Raw genomic sequence first — 14,778 nt, 5'->3', positions numbered from 1 at the left:
ACATAAGAAAATATGAAATACAGCATCTATCAAACCATGTACACCCAAGTCTCTATTCTAGATATGGCGCGGGACTCTCCTTGAAAGTAAATCTATATTTAACCTGTATTCATAACCTTCAGTGGATAAAAATAAACTTAAATGAACAAATCAGTTGATTTTGTTGAAATAAAGGTCTTATGATACAGTGCATAGCTTAGGCACTCTTCGTTTGGTGGTTTGCACTGTAATGTGAGAGTCTTCACATTCTGTTCTTTCTTTATGATACAAGCCATCATTAAAGGAGTATAGTTCACTTCAGAGTTAATATGTCCTGATAATTTACTTACCCCCCATGTCATCCAAGATGTTCATGTCTTTCTTTCTTAAGTCGAAAATTAGTTTTTGTGGAAAACATTCCAGGATTTTCCAGCCCATGAAGCTGCACTGAAACTGCAATTTGGACCTTCAACCCGTTGGTTATTACTGAAAAATCCTGGAATGTTTTCCTCAAAAACCTTAATAATTTATTTTCGACTGAAGAAAGAAAGACATGAATATCTTGGATGACGTGGGGGTGAGTAAATTATCAGGAAATTTTTATTCTGAAGTGAACTACACCCCTTTAACACTAATGGGGCTGATGTGTCAAGAATATTATAATTATTATAATTATTGCAACATTTTCTCGTTAAAGTTTTGTCAGGTATAGCACAGGTTACAACCCTTTTAAATAAGCATTTACCAGTGGGGAATATTACTGGACTGTAAACAATTTGAATGAATGAATGAATGAATGAATGAATGAATGAATGGATGACAATTAAAAATAAAATAAAATAAAAACATGAAAAGGTGAAAAAAGTCATTCAAATAAAATAATCTTTTTTTTTAGGTCAACTTGAAAAAGAGGTGGAAACAAAATAAAACGTAAAAATATACTATAAAATAAAACCACGCTAAAAACATTAAACAACTTGAAAAAGATGAAAATACAAATAAATAAAACAAAACATGAAAAAGGTTGGAAAATTTAAATATATTAAAATAATATCAAACAATAAAATAGTGGGTGTGTAAATTCTGGATTCGGTATAATGATGTGTGAAACATTCCTCAGGCCATAACTAGGGCAATACGCTTAAAAACAAGTTCAAGTGAAGTTGATTATGGCACAAACTCTTTTCAGATGAAGATGCCTCTACAGATGTGGTTGTTATTGACTGAGGACAGGAAAACCACAGTGCATTAAATGGTACACCCATCTGGTTCTGTTATGTTGCTTTACCCAGCATTAATCAGAGGGTTTGTAGCCTCTTCCACTTGGACCCCAAACAATTCCATGGTGGTCATTTCCTAAAGCAGCACGACTTAGACTCATGGACTGGCCTGTGACCGGCTGGAACAGGTTAGCTGCTGTAAATCATTGAAAACTCAGGGTCGATATGGGAGCTGCGAGCCAGATGGAGAGCAGGTGGAAAGGAAAAGAGGATGACCTTGAGAAAAAGGCCTTCAAACTAGACTCGGCCAGCTGTGGGAATCAACAACATGCCATGGAATTTTGCAGAGAGTGAGCGTGTGTGTTTTTGAATGAGTGTGAGAGAAAAAGAGAGGCGGAAAAGTTAGAGATCAAGCCAAAAATGGCTAATTTGACACTTCCGTGTGGCTTTGTTATTCTTAGCACTTAACAACTTGAGGGTACAATACCACACCCCTAGTTTTCATCCTCCACTGCCTAGCAGGCATGAACACACACATTCTGGGCCTCAGTGGGCATGTACCAAGTTGAGGAGGCTTTGGTCTGAGGGCTAAAGCGCAACGAGGACCCTTTAAAATCGAGCCAGCCAACAAGACTCCCCACTGGTGATCTTTTCACTCAGGACACAAAAGACTGACACCCACTAGCAAAAGCAGTGAAGTCACACAGCATGACAGCGGATGTACAAATAAAGCTGTTGGACCTGATGGACACCACTTGAAACTTGGTGAAGCTCACAGTCCTTTACTCTTGTTTCAAATTCAAGAATCAATTTGGCTTGCTCAGTTGGGGTTTAAAAGACATTTAATATTCAGTAATATTAACTGCACTAACACTATCAGATGAGAACAAAATGTGAACTGAATTGAGCTGGCACTAATGACACTAACTTTGCAACATCAACGTTATTGAACTGAATGAAATAAACATTGAACTGACTTGAGCTGAATAATGACACTATCGCTTTCTGTAGAGCTGAATTGAACTTGTAATTTGTGGACTTTGTAACATCGACACAGTTATTGATCTGAATTGAAACAACGCTGAACTGAACTGAGCTGAATAATGACACTATTATCTTCCGAAGAGCTGCTTTACAGCTGAAATTTAATTTGTTTCATGAGTGATTCATTTTACATCAACAATGTTGTTTTCCTGTTTATTAATGTGAAGCTGCATCCGTGTTGAATAAAGAGATATAGAAATATATGTGACTTAACAAGATACTTATTTGTAGTCCTATATCATTTTTAAAACAGTTGTCAAATCACAGGCCAAATAATTTTTTTATTCACTTCGTGATGTTCAAAATGTACTTCTACTCATCTGATTTTAAATGTCTCAAAGTGATATGATTTAGAGTACACATTGAAATTATGATCCACATTTATGAATAAAGAATCTCTTTTAGAATTATTTTTGCTTTTATTTATCTGTCCCCATGGGTTTGTTCAGTCTTGTAATGGAAAACGTGTCCTAGCTCCTATTCACAAGATTCCTTTAATGATTAATGTCAGACAAAGCCGTTTAGAAATTATGTAATTCCATTAGCAGCTACGCGCTAAGACCCTCGATTACACAGTTTGTCCTCTGGTCGCCTGGAAGGCTGACATTACGTAAACTGAACTCTGCAGCTGCGCGGGTGACCTCTGACCTGAAGGCAATCTGAACTTTCATCAGCCGTTAGCCTGCTGGGTTATGACGCTAAACGCTTCAGCTAATCCAGTTAAAATCTGTCAGTGGAGAAAGCAAGTTGAGAAAATCATACTAATATCTCGTAGAGTCCTGAGCAAATGAGGATGAATTTTCATGCTAATCCAAAACTGCTTTTTGCTGCTTACTACTAGTAGGCTTTGGTCTAGTCAGGTTGTTCACTAGCAAAAAGTGATGATGGTCATTCACTATGGACTTATGGTAGTCTTAATATTTAAGCTAGTTATGATGTCTGGTATAGGGACACCAGCACACCAACATCCATCCAATTTTGGCAAGTAGCACCAAAATTCAACATATAATGGGGTAAGGCATCAGTGTTGTTACTGCTAACTAAAAAATAAACTGATTAGAACTACTTTTGTCAACTGAAATAAAGCTAAAATAAATATAAGATGAAAAACTTTAGAAATGAGAAATATTACCGTGGCAACTAACTAGTTAAGAAACTAACTAAATAAGAAATTAATAGTACTAAAATTATGAAAAATTAACCTGAAATAAAACTAAAACTAAATAGAGATATAATTAAAACTAATAAAAACTAAAATGAAAAGGAAACCTGAAAATATTAAATGAAAAGCTACTTCAAAATATGAATAAATACTAGAATACTAAAGAAATAATACAAAAATACCACTGCAAGGCATTTTGTTGTATGTAATGTATAAAGTTCTAATTAAGAACCCATTCATAGTTTTTAAAGTGTTTTCCAATTTTTTGTTGTAGCATTTTCAATTGTAAAAAAAAAAACTTGTTGCAGTTTCTTGTTGCTCAACAAATGAATTTGGTGCCACTAGTGGTCCAGAAATTAGACACTGCACCTTTAAAAAAAACATCTTATTTTCGCAGTCTGCATGTGAGGAATGTAAATCTCTTCAGACTTTATGACTATATGCTCTGCTTGTTTACACACACTCATATGCTCATATACGCAGTTCATGACCATGTCAACACCCACACTCTGTTATACAGTCATTTCCGATATTATTATTTAATTACAAACATCCTGCTTACTGAAGCCACAACATTTTCGCCTTTGCTTGGAAAGAGGGAAGATGGCAATGGTTTGATGTCAAGAGGAAGAAAAGGAGAAAAGAATAGATGACAAGGAGAAAAGAACGAGAAAAGCTTTATGGGCTGCTGTGACCCACCTCTCTTTCATCTCCGGGTACTGAGGCTAGGGAAAGATACCTTCACACTCTGTGAAAAAAGGGCAGGGGAAGGCTAACATCCATCACCCCGGACCTGTCCACTGCTTCTGGAGAAAAGAGGGGAGAAGGTAGGCCTCTGACCCGGAATCCACACCCTTAGGTCCTCCAAAGCTGGAGAAAGAGGACTTCAAGAGAGGCCCTGGCTGGTTTATGACTAATATGGGGAGATTTGCTGAAAGAGGAAGGTCAGCGAGGGTGATTTATGAAAGACAGTGAGGTGATGGAAAAACAAACACTTAGAAGTAGAGGAGTAAGAACAGTCTGACGAGGGGAGGACACATAATAAAAGATGTGCCAGCTTTACTCATGAATAATTTCATGACGTGATGTTTCATGACGTGAATTAATTTGCTAAATGAATTATACATGCACCATTTATCGATCATCTGCCATAAAACATAATAATAAAATATATTTATTTTATTCGACTTTCCACCATTTTTTTTTTTTTTTTTTTGTGTTTTATTTTTAAAATTTACATTTTTATATATATATACACTCACCTAAAGGATTATTAGGAACACCATACTAATACTGTGTTTGACCCCCTTTCGCCTTCAGAACTGCCTTAATTCTACATGGCATTGATTCAACAAGGTGCTGAAAGCATTCTTTAGAAATGTTGGCCCATATTGATAGGATAGCATCTTGCAGTTGATGGAGATTTGCACGAAGCTCCCGTTCCACCACATCCCAAAGATGCTCTATTGGGTTGAGATCTGGTGACTGTGGGGGCCATTTTAGTACAGTGAACTCATTGTCATGTTCAAGAAACCAATTTGAAATGATTCAAGCTTTGTGACATGGTGCATTATCCTGCTGGAAGTAGCCATCAGAGGATGGGTACATGGTGGTCATAAAGGGATGGACATGGTCAGAAACAATGCTCAGGTAGGCCGTGGCATTTAAACGATGCCCAATTGGCACTAAGGGGCCTAAAGTGTGCCAAGAACCATTACACTACCACCACCAGCCTGCACAGTGGTAACAAGGCATGATGGATCCATGTTCTCATTCTGTTTACGCCAAATTCTGACTCTACCATCTGAATGTCTCAACAGAAATCGAGACTCATCGGACCAGGCAACATTTTTCCAGTCTTCAACTGTCCAATTTTGGTGAGCTCGTGCAAATTGTAGCCTCTTTTTCCTAATTGTAGTGGGGATGAGTGGTACCCGGTGGGGTCTTCTGCTGTTGTAGCCCATCCGCCTCAAGGTTGTGCGTGTTGTGGCTTCACAAATGCTTTGCTGCATACCTCGGTTGTAACGAGTGGTTATTTCAGTCAAAGTTGCTCTTCTATCAGCTTGAATCAGTCAGCCCATTCTCCTCTGACCTCTAGCATCAACAAGGCATTTTCGCCCACAGCACTGCCGCATACTGGATGTTTTTCCCTTTTCACACCATTCTTTGTAAACCCTAGAAATGGTTGTGCGTGAAAATCCCAGTAACTGAGCAGATTGTGAAATACTCAGACCGGCCTGTCTGGCACCAACAACCATGCCACGCTCAAAATTGCTTAAAGGGGGGGTACCATGGTGTTTCATGTATTCAGAGTTGTTTACAGTGTTAAAGAGATGGATTCTCATGTTAAACATGGGCAAAGTTTTAAAAAAATATTTTGGACGAATAACAGAGAATTTCTGTGCTGAAAATCTTACTTCCGGGTTGGTACAAGTTTCGGCTGGTTTTTTTTTTATCGTAGATCTAATGACGTAGATAAGAGTGGAACTCCTTATATGAGCATTTCTCTCGGAAAAGCGCGCCCGCGCGCACGTCGACCAGAGGAGAACGAGACCACGCACATCAACGCGCTTCAACAGGAAATCATCGGCAGCCAGCGCTGCATAGGATTTGTTCAAGAATGTCTCCAAAAAAGTGTGTTTTTGGCTGTGAGGGAAAGCTTACTGTGTCCAGCTTTCCAAAGAACCCAGTGTTACAGGAACAGTGGATGCCGTTTGTTTTTCCGGGGCAGCAACGGAGTGTAGGAAGTGCGGTTGTGTGTTCTGGCCATTTCAGTGACGAATGTTTTATTAGCAAGGCTCAGGTCGACGCTGGATTTGCAAATCGTTTGCTATTAAAACGTGGAGTGGTCCCAGTGATAAAAGACCCCATTCATGTAAGTACAACTGGATCAGATTTCTGTCTTTTGCTGGAAATCAAGCACTACCGCTTGACTCTATAGCTCCGCCTCCAGGACCTCGGCTTTTTCCGGAGAGAATCGGAAAGCTGTATTTTTCTTTTATAAATTTAATAAAACTAAACACTTTTTTGAGATATTAAGGATGCACTACTACTCTATAGGTACTCAAGATTAACATGAGATTAGGTGAAACTGTGCATGTTATGTACCCTTTAAATCACCTTTCTTTCCCATTCTGACATTCAGTTTGGAGTTCAGGAGATTGTCTTGACCAGGACCACACCCCTAAATGCATTGAAGCAACTGCCATGTGATTGGTTGATTAGATAATTGCATTAATGAGAAATTGAACAGGTGTTCCTAATAATCCTTTAGGTGAGTGTATATATATATACAGGTTACTTTTGATATGAAACAATGTCTCACCTTTCAAATTTGGTCATCTGTTAAAGAAATGTAAACAATAAATACCGTTTTGTTGCTCTCCAATGTGTCTGACAGATCGCTGTAGAGCCTCAGTTAAAGCTGCTCGTGAACCGATCATCACTTCCTTCAAGTTAATTTATAGCATTAAATAAACATGAATGAACATAAGAAGGAATGTAGTTTCAACCGTGGAAAGACGTCAATACACACCGTTTTTCAAGTTCAAATTCTCCAACTACTAACTCTCGGACAAAAATGGAGGATTCGGCGGATTATGATTGGTCAGATCGCTTGTCAATCAAACTCCCTGCGAAGGGAGGGAAGGGAATTCTGCTAACCTAAAAAGATATGACCCACACCTCAGCTATAAAGTTATTTATCACCCACACAGCTTATTAAAGCTAACACTTTTTCTCAGATGCTGGCTACCGTTTGAGTGTGTTTGTGTTTGCTCAGCACTATTAGCTCAGCTAGGCAGCTCTGAACGTTCTGTACAGATACCCCAGCACATGAACACATCCTCCAGGTTTTATCACTCGCAAATAAAATGGAAAACAGGGAACATATGTTGACCTGCAGGTAGTACATCAAAATGCAATAATTGGACGAACATTTTTTGGTCCTTAGACTTCCACAGAAGATTTGTAATATTTAGACCACTTCTATTATTGATTGCTATCAGGATGTGAAGAGAGTTTCAACCAGTATAACAAAAATTGTTTATAAAAAAAAATTGCCTTTAATTGTCATTGAATTGGATGTGGCATGGGCTAATCTCAGTGACCATTTGTCGATTAATTTTTAAAAGGAAAATTAATTTCAAAAATCCAATATTAGCTTATTTTTGGGAAAGAAAACCTGTGAAGTTAAATTTTTAAACTACACTAGAAATTTAACAACAACAGCAACAAAATAATTATAATTTGTTGACCTCTTAAAAAAAAAAAAAAAAAAAAAAGATTTTGTTTGTTAAAATGAAGTTGACATGATCGGTTGCACAGACATGTCCACACACAAAATAAACCCATATCCATGGATGGGTTGTAAGCCCACACTATTAAATAAACCATTAGACCACATTGCTACTGGTCATGAAAATTTTAGTGTTTTCTGCATCCAGGGTGGGTTTCAAGATTGTCTTGAAGTTTCCTTCTTTCTTTTTTTTGCTGAAATAGCCATGAATAGCCTGCCTTACTCAATGATGGCTCACTGTCTGACATATTTAATTCATGAGAAAGTGAAGTGCATGCATTCTAGCAGACTAAGTCTTGGAGAAGCACTATAGACCAAACCTTAGATGCACATAAAAAAGTTAATCCATCTCTCTCCATCCCTATCATGCTCTCACACACAATAAATCACTTATGATTTCCCGGCACTAATAGTCAGCCATCTTTAAAACACTTCAGTAATGACACAGCATTTCCTGTCTTCTCTAGAGTTCATTACTGACTATCAGGTGTCAAAATATCAGTACTTTATGGATAAGAGATAACTAAAAAATGCACTACGACCCAAGAAAGGATTCAAGTAGGCTACCTAGCAAACCCCTTTTAAGTCATGACATCACATTTCAATGATGCTAAACTACTGTGCTTACATAAAAAAAGGTGTAAGATACAATAAACGTATTGTATTCACGTTGTATTGCCAAACAATTTAGTTGCTATTGAGGTGGGATACAGGTAAGGTTAGGGACAGGTCAGTGGTATGACTTAGGATTAATGGTGGGTTAACATGTAAGGAAATAGTAATTTAGATGTAATGACAGTAAGAGCACACAGTAAGAGCATTGCATCAAACAATCAACTTAAATGTTAGTTCATAGCAGTTGCTTTATGCTTAATATAAAGTGGGACCACACATTTTCAAAGCAAAACCATGTTTTTTTGTTTTTGTTTGTTTTTTGGAAACATAGTAATACCATAGGTATCATGCTACATGAATACAGTAATCATTCAGTACAATGGTACATAAATTAGAGTCCCTTATCTGATACTGTCACTATACAATGGTACCATCACTATGTTTTTGTAAGGTCAAATACACGTCCACCACTTCTAGCATCACAACGAGGCCATGTTCGTCCTTAGAATATGTCCGGAGAATACTCCCTCCACATTCGCACATCCACATCCACTCACACTCACCTGTCAGCCTCTGGTCTCGTGTGTTTCCATTAAACAGATCCAGAGCCCTAAAGGTGGAGTATCTGATGTGTTCACTCAAAGATCTCTGCATAAGCAGCAGTCGCATGGACCTCGACATCTTCTCCTGTGCACTTTCGGTTCTGAATCCTCGTCCTCGTCCTCCTTCACCCCTCTCCCGGGTCTGTCGTTCTCTACTCAGTCCATTTTCTATGTCCGGTTCTGCGTGCGGTGCTGCAGTGTGCATTAGGGAGTTCCCACTGCAATGCTCTCACATTCAGTCCTGCGCTACTGTCTGTGTGTGTGTGTGTGTTTGTGTGTGTGTAGGACAGAGTGCTTTCAGACTCAGGCCTCAGTGCCTCCGCAATGTGAATTTTCAAAAAGCCACATTTGTGTAATTTAAGTGCTCTCGCTCACTCTCTTTGTGTGTCCTTCAAGCTGCTACTTGTCTTCATGTTGTCAGTTTGCATTCGGAAACATCTAAGTGGCTGTACTGATGGAGGCAAAATGTGCGTCATCTGAATTCATCTTAGCGCATTCATTCATTCTGCTTGAGCGAGCATGTACTCTTACATGAGAGGAAGCCACAAACAATCGTCCTACGCTAAGATTACACATGCAACCAAAAAGCAGCAGGTGTTGCACATTGACAAGAACCAACCCACATTTGTTTCCTAGCTTTGAGGTACATTAAAGATAGGAAACAATTTCCTGCTCTAAAGCACAATACATTTATATATTCAATGCATCACATCTTTTCCATCTAAATGAGGACACAACATAGACCCGTATAAAGCTAATCAAGCTAGTTTTGTTTTTCATATAAAACCGATAGTTACAATATAATTGCAGTAGAATACAATCGTTTAGAAATATCACTGCATTATATTAGGAATAAAAAACATTTATGAAACAAAATTTTATGGATTTGTCTGGTTTAGCTAACATCTGATTACATTTTTGTTAATTTAGGTAAATCTACACACTTCTCTAAGCTAGAGTGCACTACCAGGCACCAACTGGAAGTTCTTAGTTATGTAACAGTAATATGTAAATGAACCGGATTAAGCCCGCCAAACAATAGATGTTGTTTTGCATGGCTGAACTGTTAGTAGATGCACGTGCCCTTTGGACACAGGAAAATAACTTATGCTGTTGTAGCAGTAAACACAATAAAACAAATATAATATAATATACAGAGACATAATTTGCAGGTTTAATTATTTGAGTTCACATTCATGTACTCATTCACTCTGCCTCTCTGTTCACAATTTACACAATGTATTCTTCATGGAATACGTATGATTTATGGTAACTTATCTTTTATAGTTTAATAATTAAGTTTACAATGTCAAAATAATTAAAACAGTCCAATTTTCCATTAAATATAACAGTGCTCAGCAAAATACTGTTAAAAAACACAAACTCTGTTTCACTCCACAGAGGCTACATTCAATATTGATTAATCTTTTAATATTTCAAATTTCAAACATTGAACATAAACATACAAAAGCAATATTCACCTATATTTTACTAATAAATATTTGTGAAGATTTTTGAGTGAATCACTTCAAACCTCTGTTTTGTCAACAATGAAATGGACAGTTTGAATTGATTCACACAAATGAATCATACTTAACAACAGTATTTTTTTAACACTAGCAGAAGGCATGTAATCTGTGTGTGTGTGTGTGTGTGTGTGTGTGTGTGTGTGTGTGTGTGTGTGTGTGTGTGTGTGTGTGTGTGTGTGTGTGTGTGTTTGTGTGTGTGTTGGGGTGTGAAATGACTGGGTTTATGAGCATTCAAAGAGAGTTGATAATTGAAGATAATAGTAGCAACTGTGTGTTTAGAATACTTTGGCAAAAGGATGTAAATTTGGGATTAGTGCTTTTGCATTCCCAGTGATGCACCACTGAAGCGAGCAATGAGGGCTAATTGGCCAGCTAAGAGTCACACTACAATGGATGCTTAATAATAGCACACCACACACACACACACACACACACACACACACACACACACACACACACACACACACACACACACACACACACACACACACACACACAGCTGCTAATTTACTTTATGACCTCTGAGGAAAAGCTAGAGGAGATAAGCTTAATTTCTTCCTCTCTTTTCCACTCAAAAATCTAGACGATTCAATCATTAAAGCTTGCACACAGCACCATGGTGTAAAATAAATAACAACATTTCTAAAATAGTTTAATTGCCAAAAATGAAAATTCTGTCAGTAATCACTCACCCTTCATGTTGTTCCAACCCCTAAGGCTTTCTTTCATCTTCGGAACACAAATTGATATATTTTTGATGAAATCTGAGGGCTGGCTCACCCCTCCATAGGCTTCTATGGGATCAAAACTTGCCGGCCCAGAAAAGTTATTAAAGACATATTTAAAATAGTCCAAGTCACTACAGTGGCTCAACCACAAGTTTATCAAGCGATGAGAATACTTTTTGCGCGCAAAAAACAAACAAAAATAATGACTTTATTCAACTATTAATTTTCGTCTGTGTGGGTCTGAATGAATTCATGTATAACAGCAAAGCGCTTCTGGGTTGTACGTCACCACGCAGGCTCACTATTGGCCGACGCTGGTCATGTGTGTGATGCGTGTGACGTACAACACAGAAGCGCTGCGTTGTTACACTACGTGATTAAGATTCAGATTTCATCAAAAATATCGTAATTTGTGTTCCGAAGATGAATGAAAGTCTCACGGGGTTGGAACAACATGAGGGTGAGTGATTATTGACAGAATTTTCTTTTTTGGGAGAACTATCCCTTTAATTGCTAGAAATGACCAGGGGTGCGTTCTCCGATAACGTTGTCTCTTAGCGCGCTACGAAGACTCAAAAGGTACACCTTAACTACAGGTATACCTTTCCTACGTGTGTTCTCCGAACTATACCTTAGGATGTTGCTTAAGGTAAACCTTCTTAAGTTCGACCTTAGCAGGCGCTGTCCATGGTGGAGGCGCTGAATAGGTTGATATCGATGCCTCGATGATCGATTGTGCGCTCTTTCCTTCACAGCGGTATAGGTAAAGTATTGAGAAAACAATGTTCTTTATAAAGAAGCGTTTTAGAAATAGTACAAACTGCATTTATCGGGGCTTATTGAAATATGTACATGCAGAAATAAATATGAGTATGTGTTTATAATTTAGCAAGTGTGCAATCCCAAACCCTCACGGCCATAAGTGTGTTAATGTTCTCCACAACGTATGCTGATTATCCACCAGCCATGTAGTTGACATACACTAACTGGCTCCGCGGACGGCGCCGTCTTTGATTTAAAACAAGTACTCGCTGTCTCGCTGCCATAGCTATACAGTTTGTGTAAACTCATCTTTCTTTATATAGACTCCTAAGCCTTTTCTGTCAAATGGTTCGCCAGCTGATGTGCCTTAGGATAGTAATTAAAAAAGCTAACAACCATTATTGTATGGAAACTTTATTAATGAAAACACTTCCATACACTGGGTGTAGGCTATAACAACTTAAGTATTTTATGTGTAAAATTTTAAAGTAAAGTAAAAACGTAATTTTAATACTAAATCAGATTTTATATTAAATGTTCATATAAAATTTTCTATGCGTAATTAAACTGCGATGTAAAAAAGCTTTTTGCGTAGTGGTGGCCACTAGCGGTATGAACCGTCAGCAGCGATAACTTAAGGTATAGCTAAGAGCGCTCCAGACCAACCTTACGAACGTATGACTTACAGAAGGTATACTTAACTAAGAAGGTTTCGGAAACCACGTATTAACGATAAGGTACTTCTTAAGGTACAACTTAAGAACGACGTAGCGTTAAGGTGGTTTTGGAGAACGCACCCCAGTAAATTAAGTAAAGCAAATGTGTAATCAAATTTTTAAAGTTTGTTGCAAAGATACAATAGGTTTAACACAAAGTCTGTACATCTAATGGGCAAAAAGCTCAATGAGGGTGCTCAACAAAAAGAAAATTGTCTGATGAAGCGTCACCTGTGGTGAGAACATGAAATAGCCTAAATATGTTTCTATTTTTTAAGCCGTGGTATGTGGTAAGCAATTTTTTCTTTCTACAAACATACAAGAGGTAAAAATAACTCAATTTTAAATGTCTAAACTAGGCACAAAATATTTATTTTGTTTATAAAAAATATACATACAGTGCAATGCATAAGTGAATACACCCATGCTAAAGTTGACTAAAAAGAGGAATAAAAAATCATATTTTGGAAATTGAACTTAATGCCTTAATTAAAAAAAATTAGGAAAAATCCAACCTTTTAGGACACCAATTTTCTTTCTGATAAAGTTCCCTTGGCCTTTGGAATTAAAATAGCCCCACATCATCACATAGCCTTCACCATACCTAGAGAATGGCATGGAGTACTTTCCATAAGATCATCTCTCAATGCAAATCAAACTAGCTTTTAGGCTAACTGAAATAAAACCATGCCCACCATGGTATGGTGAATGCTATGTGATGATGTGGGGATATTTTAATTCCAAAGGCCAAGGGAACTTTATCAGGATGCATAGTATCCTAAAAATTAATAAAAAAAAAATACTTAAAAACAAAAATCAGCCTGCCTCTATGGGAATTTAACATAGGGGTGTACACACTTATGCACCATGTATTTTAAGGAAGAACATTTATTTATTTACGATACATTATTCATTCACAAAGAAAATTGGTGTCCTAAAAGGTTGGATTTTTCCCATTTTTTTAAATTAAGGCATTAAGTTCAATTTCCAAAATATGATTTTTTATTCCTCTTTTTAATCAACTTTAGCATGGGTGTATTAACTTATGCATTGCACTGTATATGAAGAGTTCAGATGCAAAGGCCTCTAAGTGCCATCTGAAATTTTCTTCTAGAATGATAATTTTTATCAAGCTCGTATATTTAAGTTCAGCAATTTCACTTAAATGGCAATGAAAATAACCTATTAGTTGTAATTTAAATGAAATTGCTGAACTTAAATATATGAGCTTGATAAAAATGATCATTCTAGAAGAAAATTTCAGATGGCACTTTCAGATGGCTTTTGCATCTGAACTCTTCATATATATATATATATATATATATATATATATATATATATATATATATATATATATATATATATATATATATATATATATATATATATATATATATATATATATATATATATATATATATATATATATTTAGTTCAACTGAAAGCATTTCAAAAAGTTACTTTTGGACCCCAATTGTGAGATTTTAAAAGTGTACAAATATTATTATTATTTTTTAATTAAAAACAAAACTTTCTTTTAGTTATCAGCATAATTCATGAAGAGCAAGATCTAAATTTGTCAAGTTTTTCAAATAAGAGAACACAAATGCACACATTTAAACCTCACAATATAATTTACAACAGAAAAACACAATCTTCTTGGAAACACTTCGTCCTACTTTCAGCGCCCTAGCAGAGTTTTGTACTCAATCACTTACACAAATAACACACACACACGTTTTTGGGACGCATCCAATCTCTTTCATTCATCTCTTCTGAGCATTCCATTCCTGGAGTGATTGCATCAATAAGATGAAAAGTTCATCTCATTGTTAGTGAATGAGGAGCCTGTGTTGTCATCTGAGAAGAACAAATGTCTCGCTCTGGCTAGCACTCTAGAAGGGTAATCAATGTGTCCCTCTTTCTTTCGCTCTCTGTCACACCTAGACGACACTGTTACAGAAACGATATTAGGGTGATGCTATTAAGATGAAGAGAGACAGATACATAATAAGCAAAAGAAAGCTAGTGGATCATCATGACATTGTGTAGCAGCCAAAATACTCAGACTGATGCTGATACTCTTAAAAGAGGATTACCTGTACACACAATGACCTATAAACA

General features: G+C 36.9%; 1 protein-coding gene across 4 annotated transcripts in view; it reads right to left on the bottom strand.

Annotated features, from left to right (window-relative positions):
- dlc1 (DLC1 Rho GTPase activating protein) overlaps positions 1-14,778 on the bottom strand; it is a 126,974-nt gene that overhangs the window by 58,365 nt on the left and 53,831 nt on the right. Inside the window, exon 1 of one of the 4 annotated variants that reach the window (XM_079898695.1) lies at positions 8,881-9,139. The exons of the other annotated variants lie outside the window; for them this stretch is intronic. Within the exon in view, the coding sequence (XP_079754821.1) occupies positions 8,881-9,124 (244 nt within the window). The 5' untranslated portion in view covers positions 9,125-9,139. Of the gene's footprint in view, positions 1-8,880; positions 9,140-14,778 lie in introns of those variants that run through there. 4 annotated transcript variants of the gene reach the window in all.

Source organism: Squalius cephalus (genome assembly GCF_949319135.1).
Source record: "Squalius cephalus genome assembly, chromosome: 2".
In the NCBI taxonomy this organism is placed as follows: domain Eukaryota; kingdom Metazoa; phylum Chordata; class Actinopteri; order Cypriniformes; family Leuciscidae; genus Squalius; species Squalius cephalus.
The sequence above is the reverse complement of the archived record's forward strand: the minus strand, read 5'-3'. Positions and strand labels throughout refer to the sequence as shown.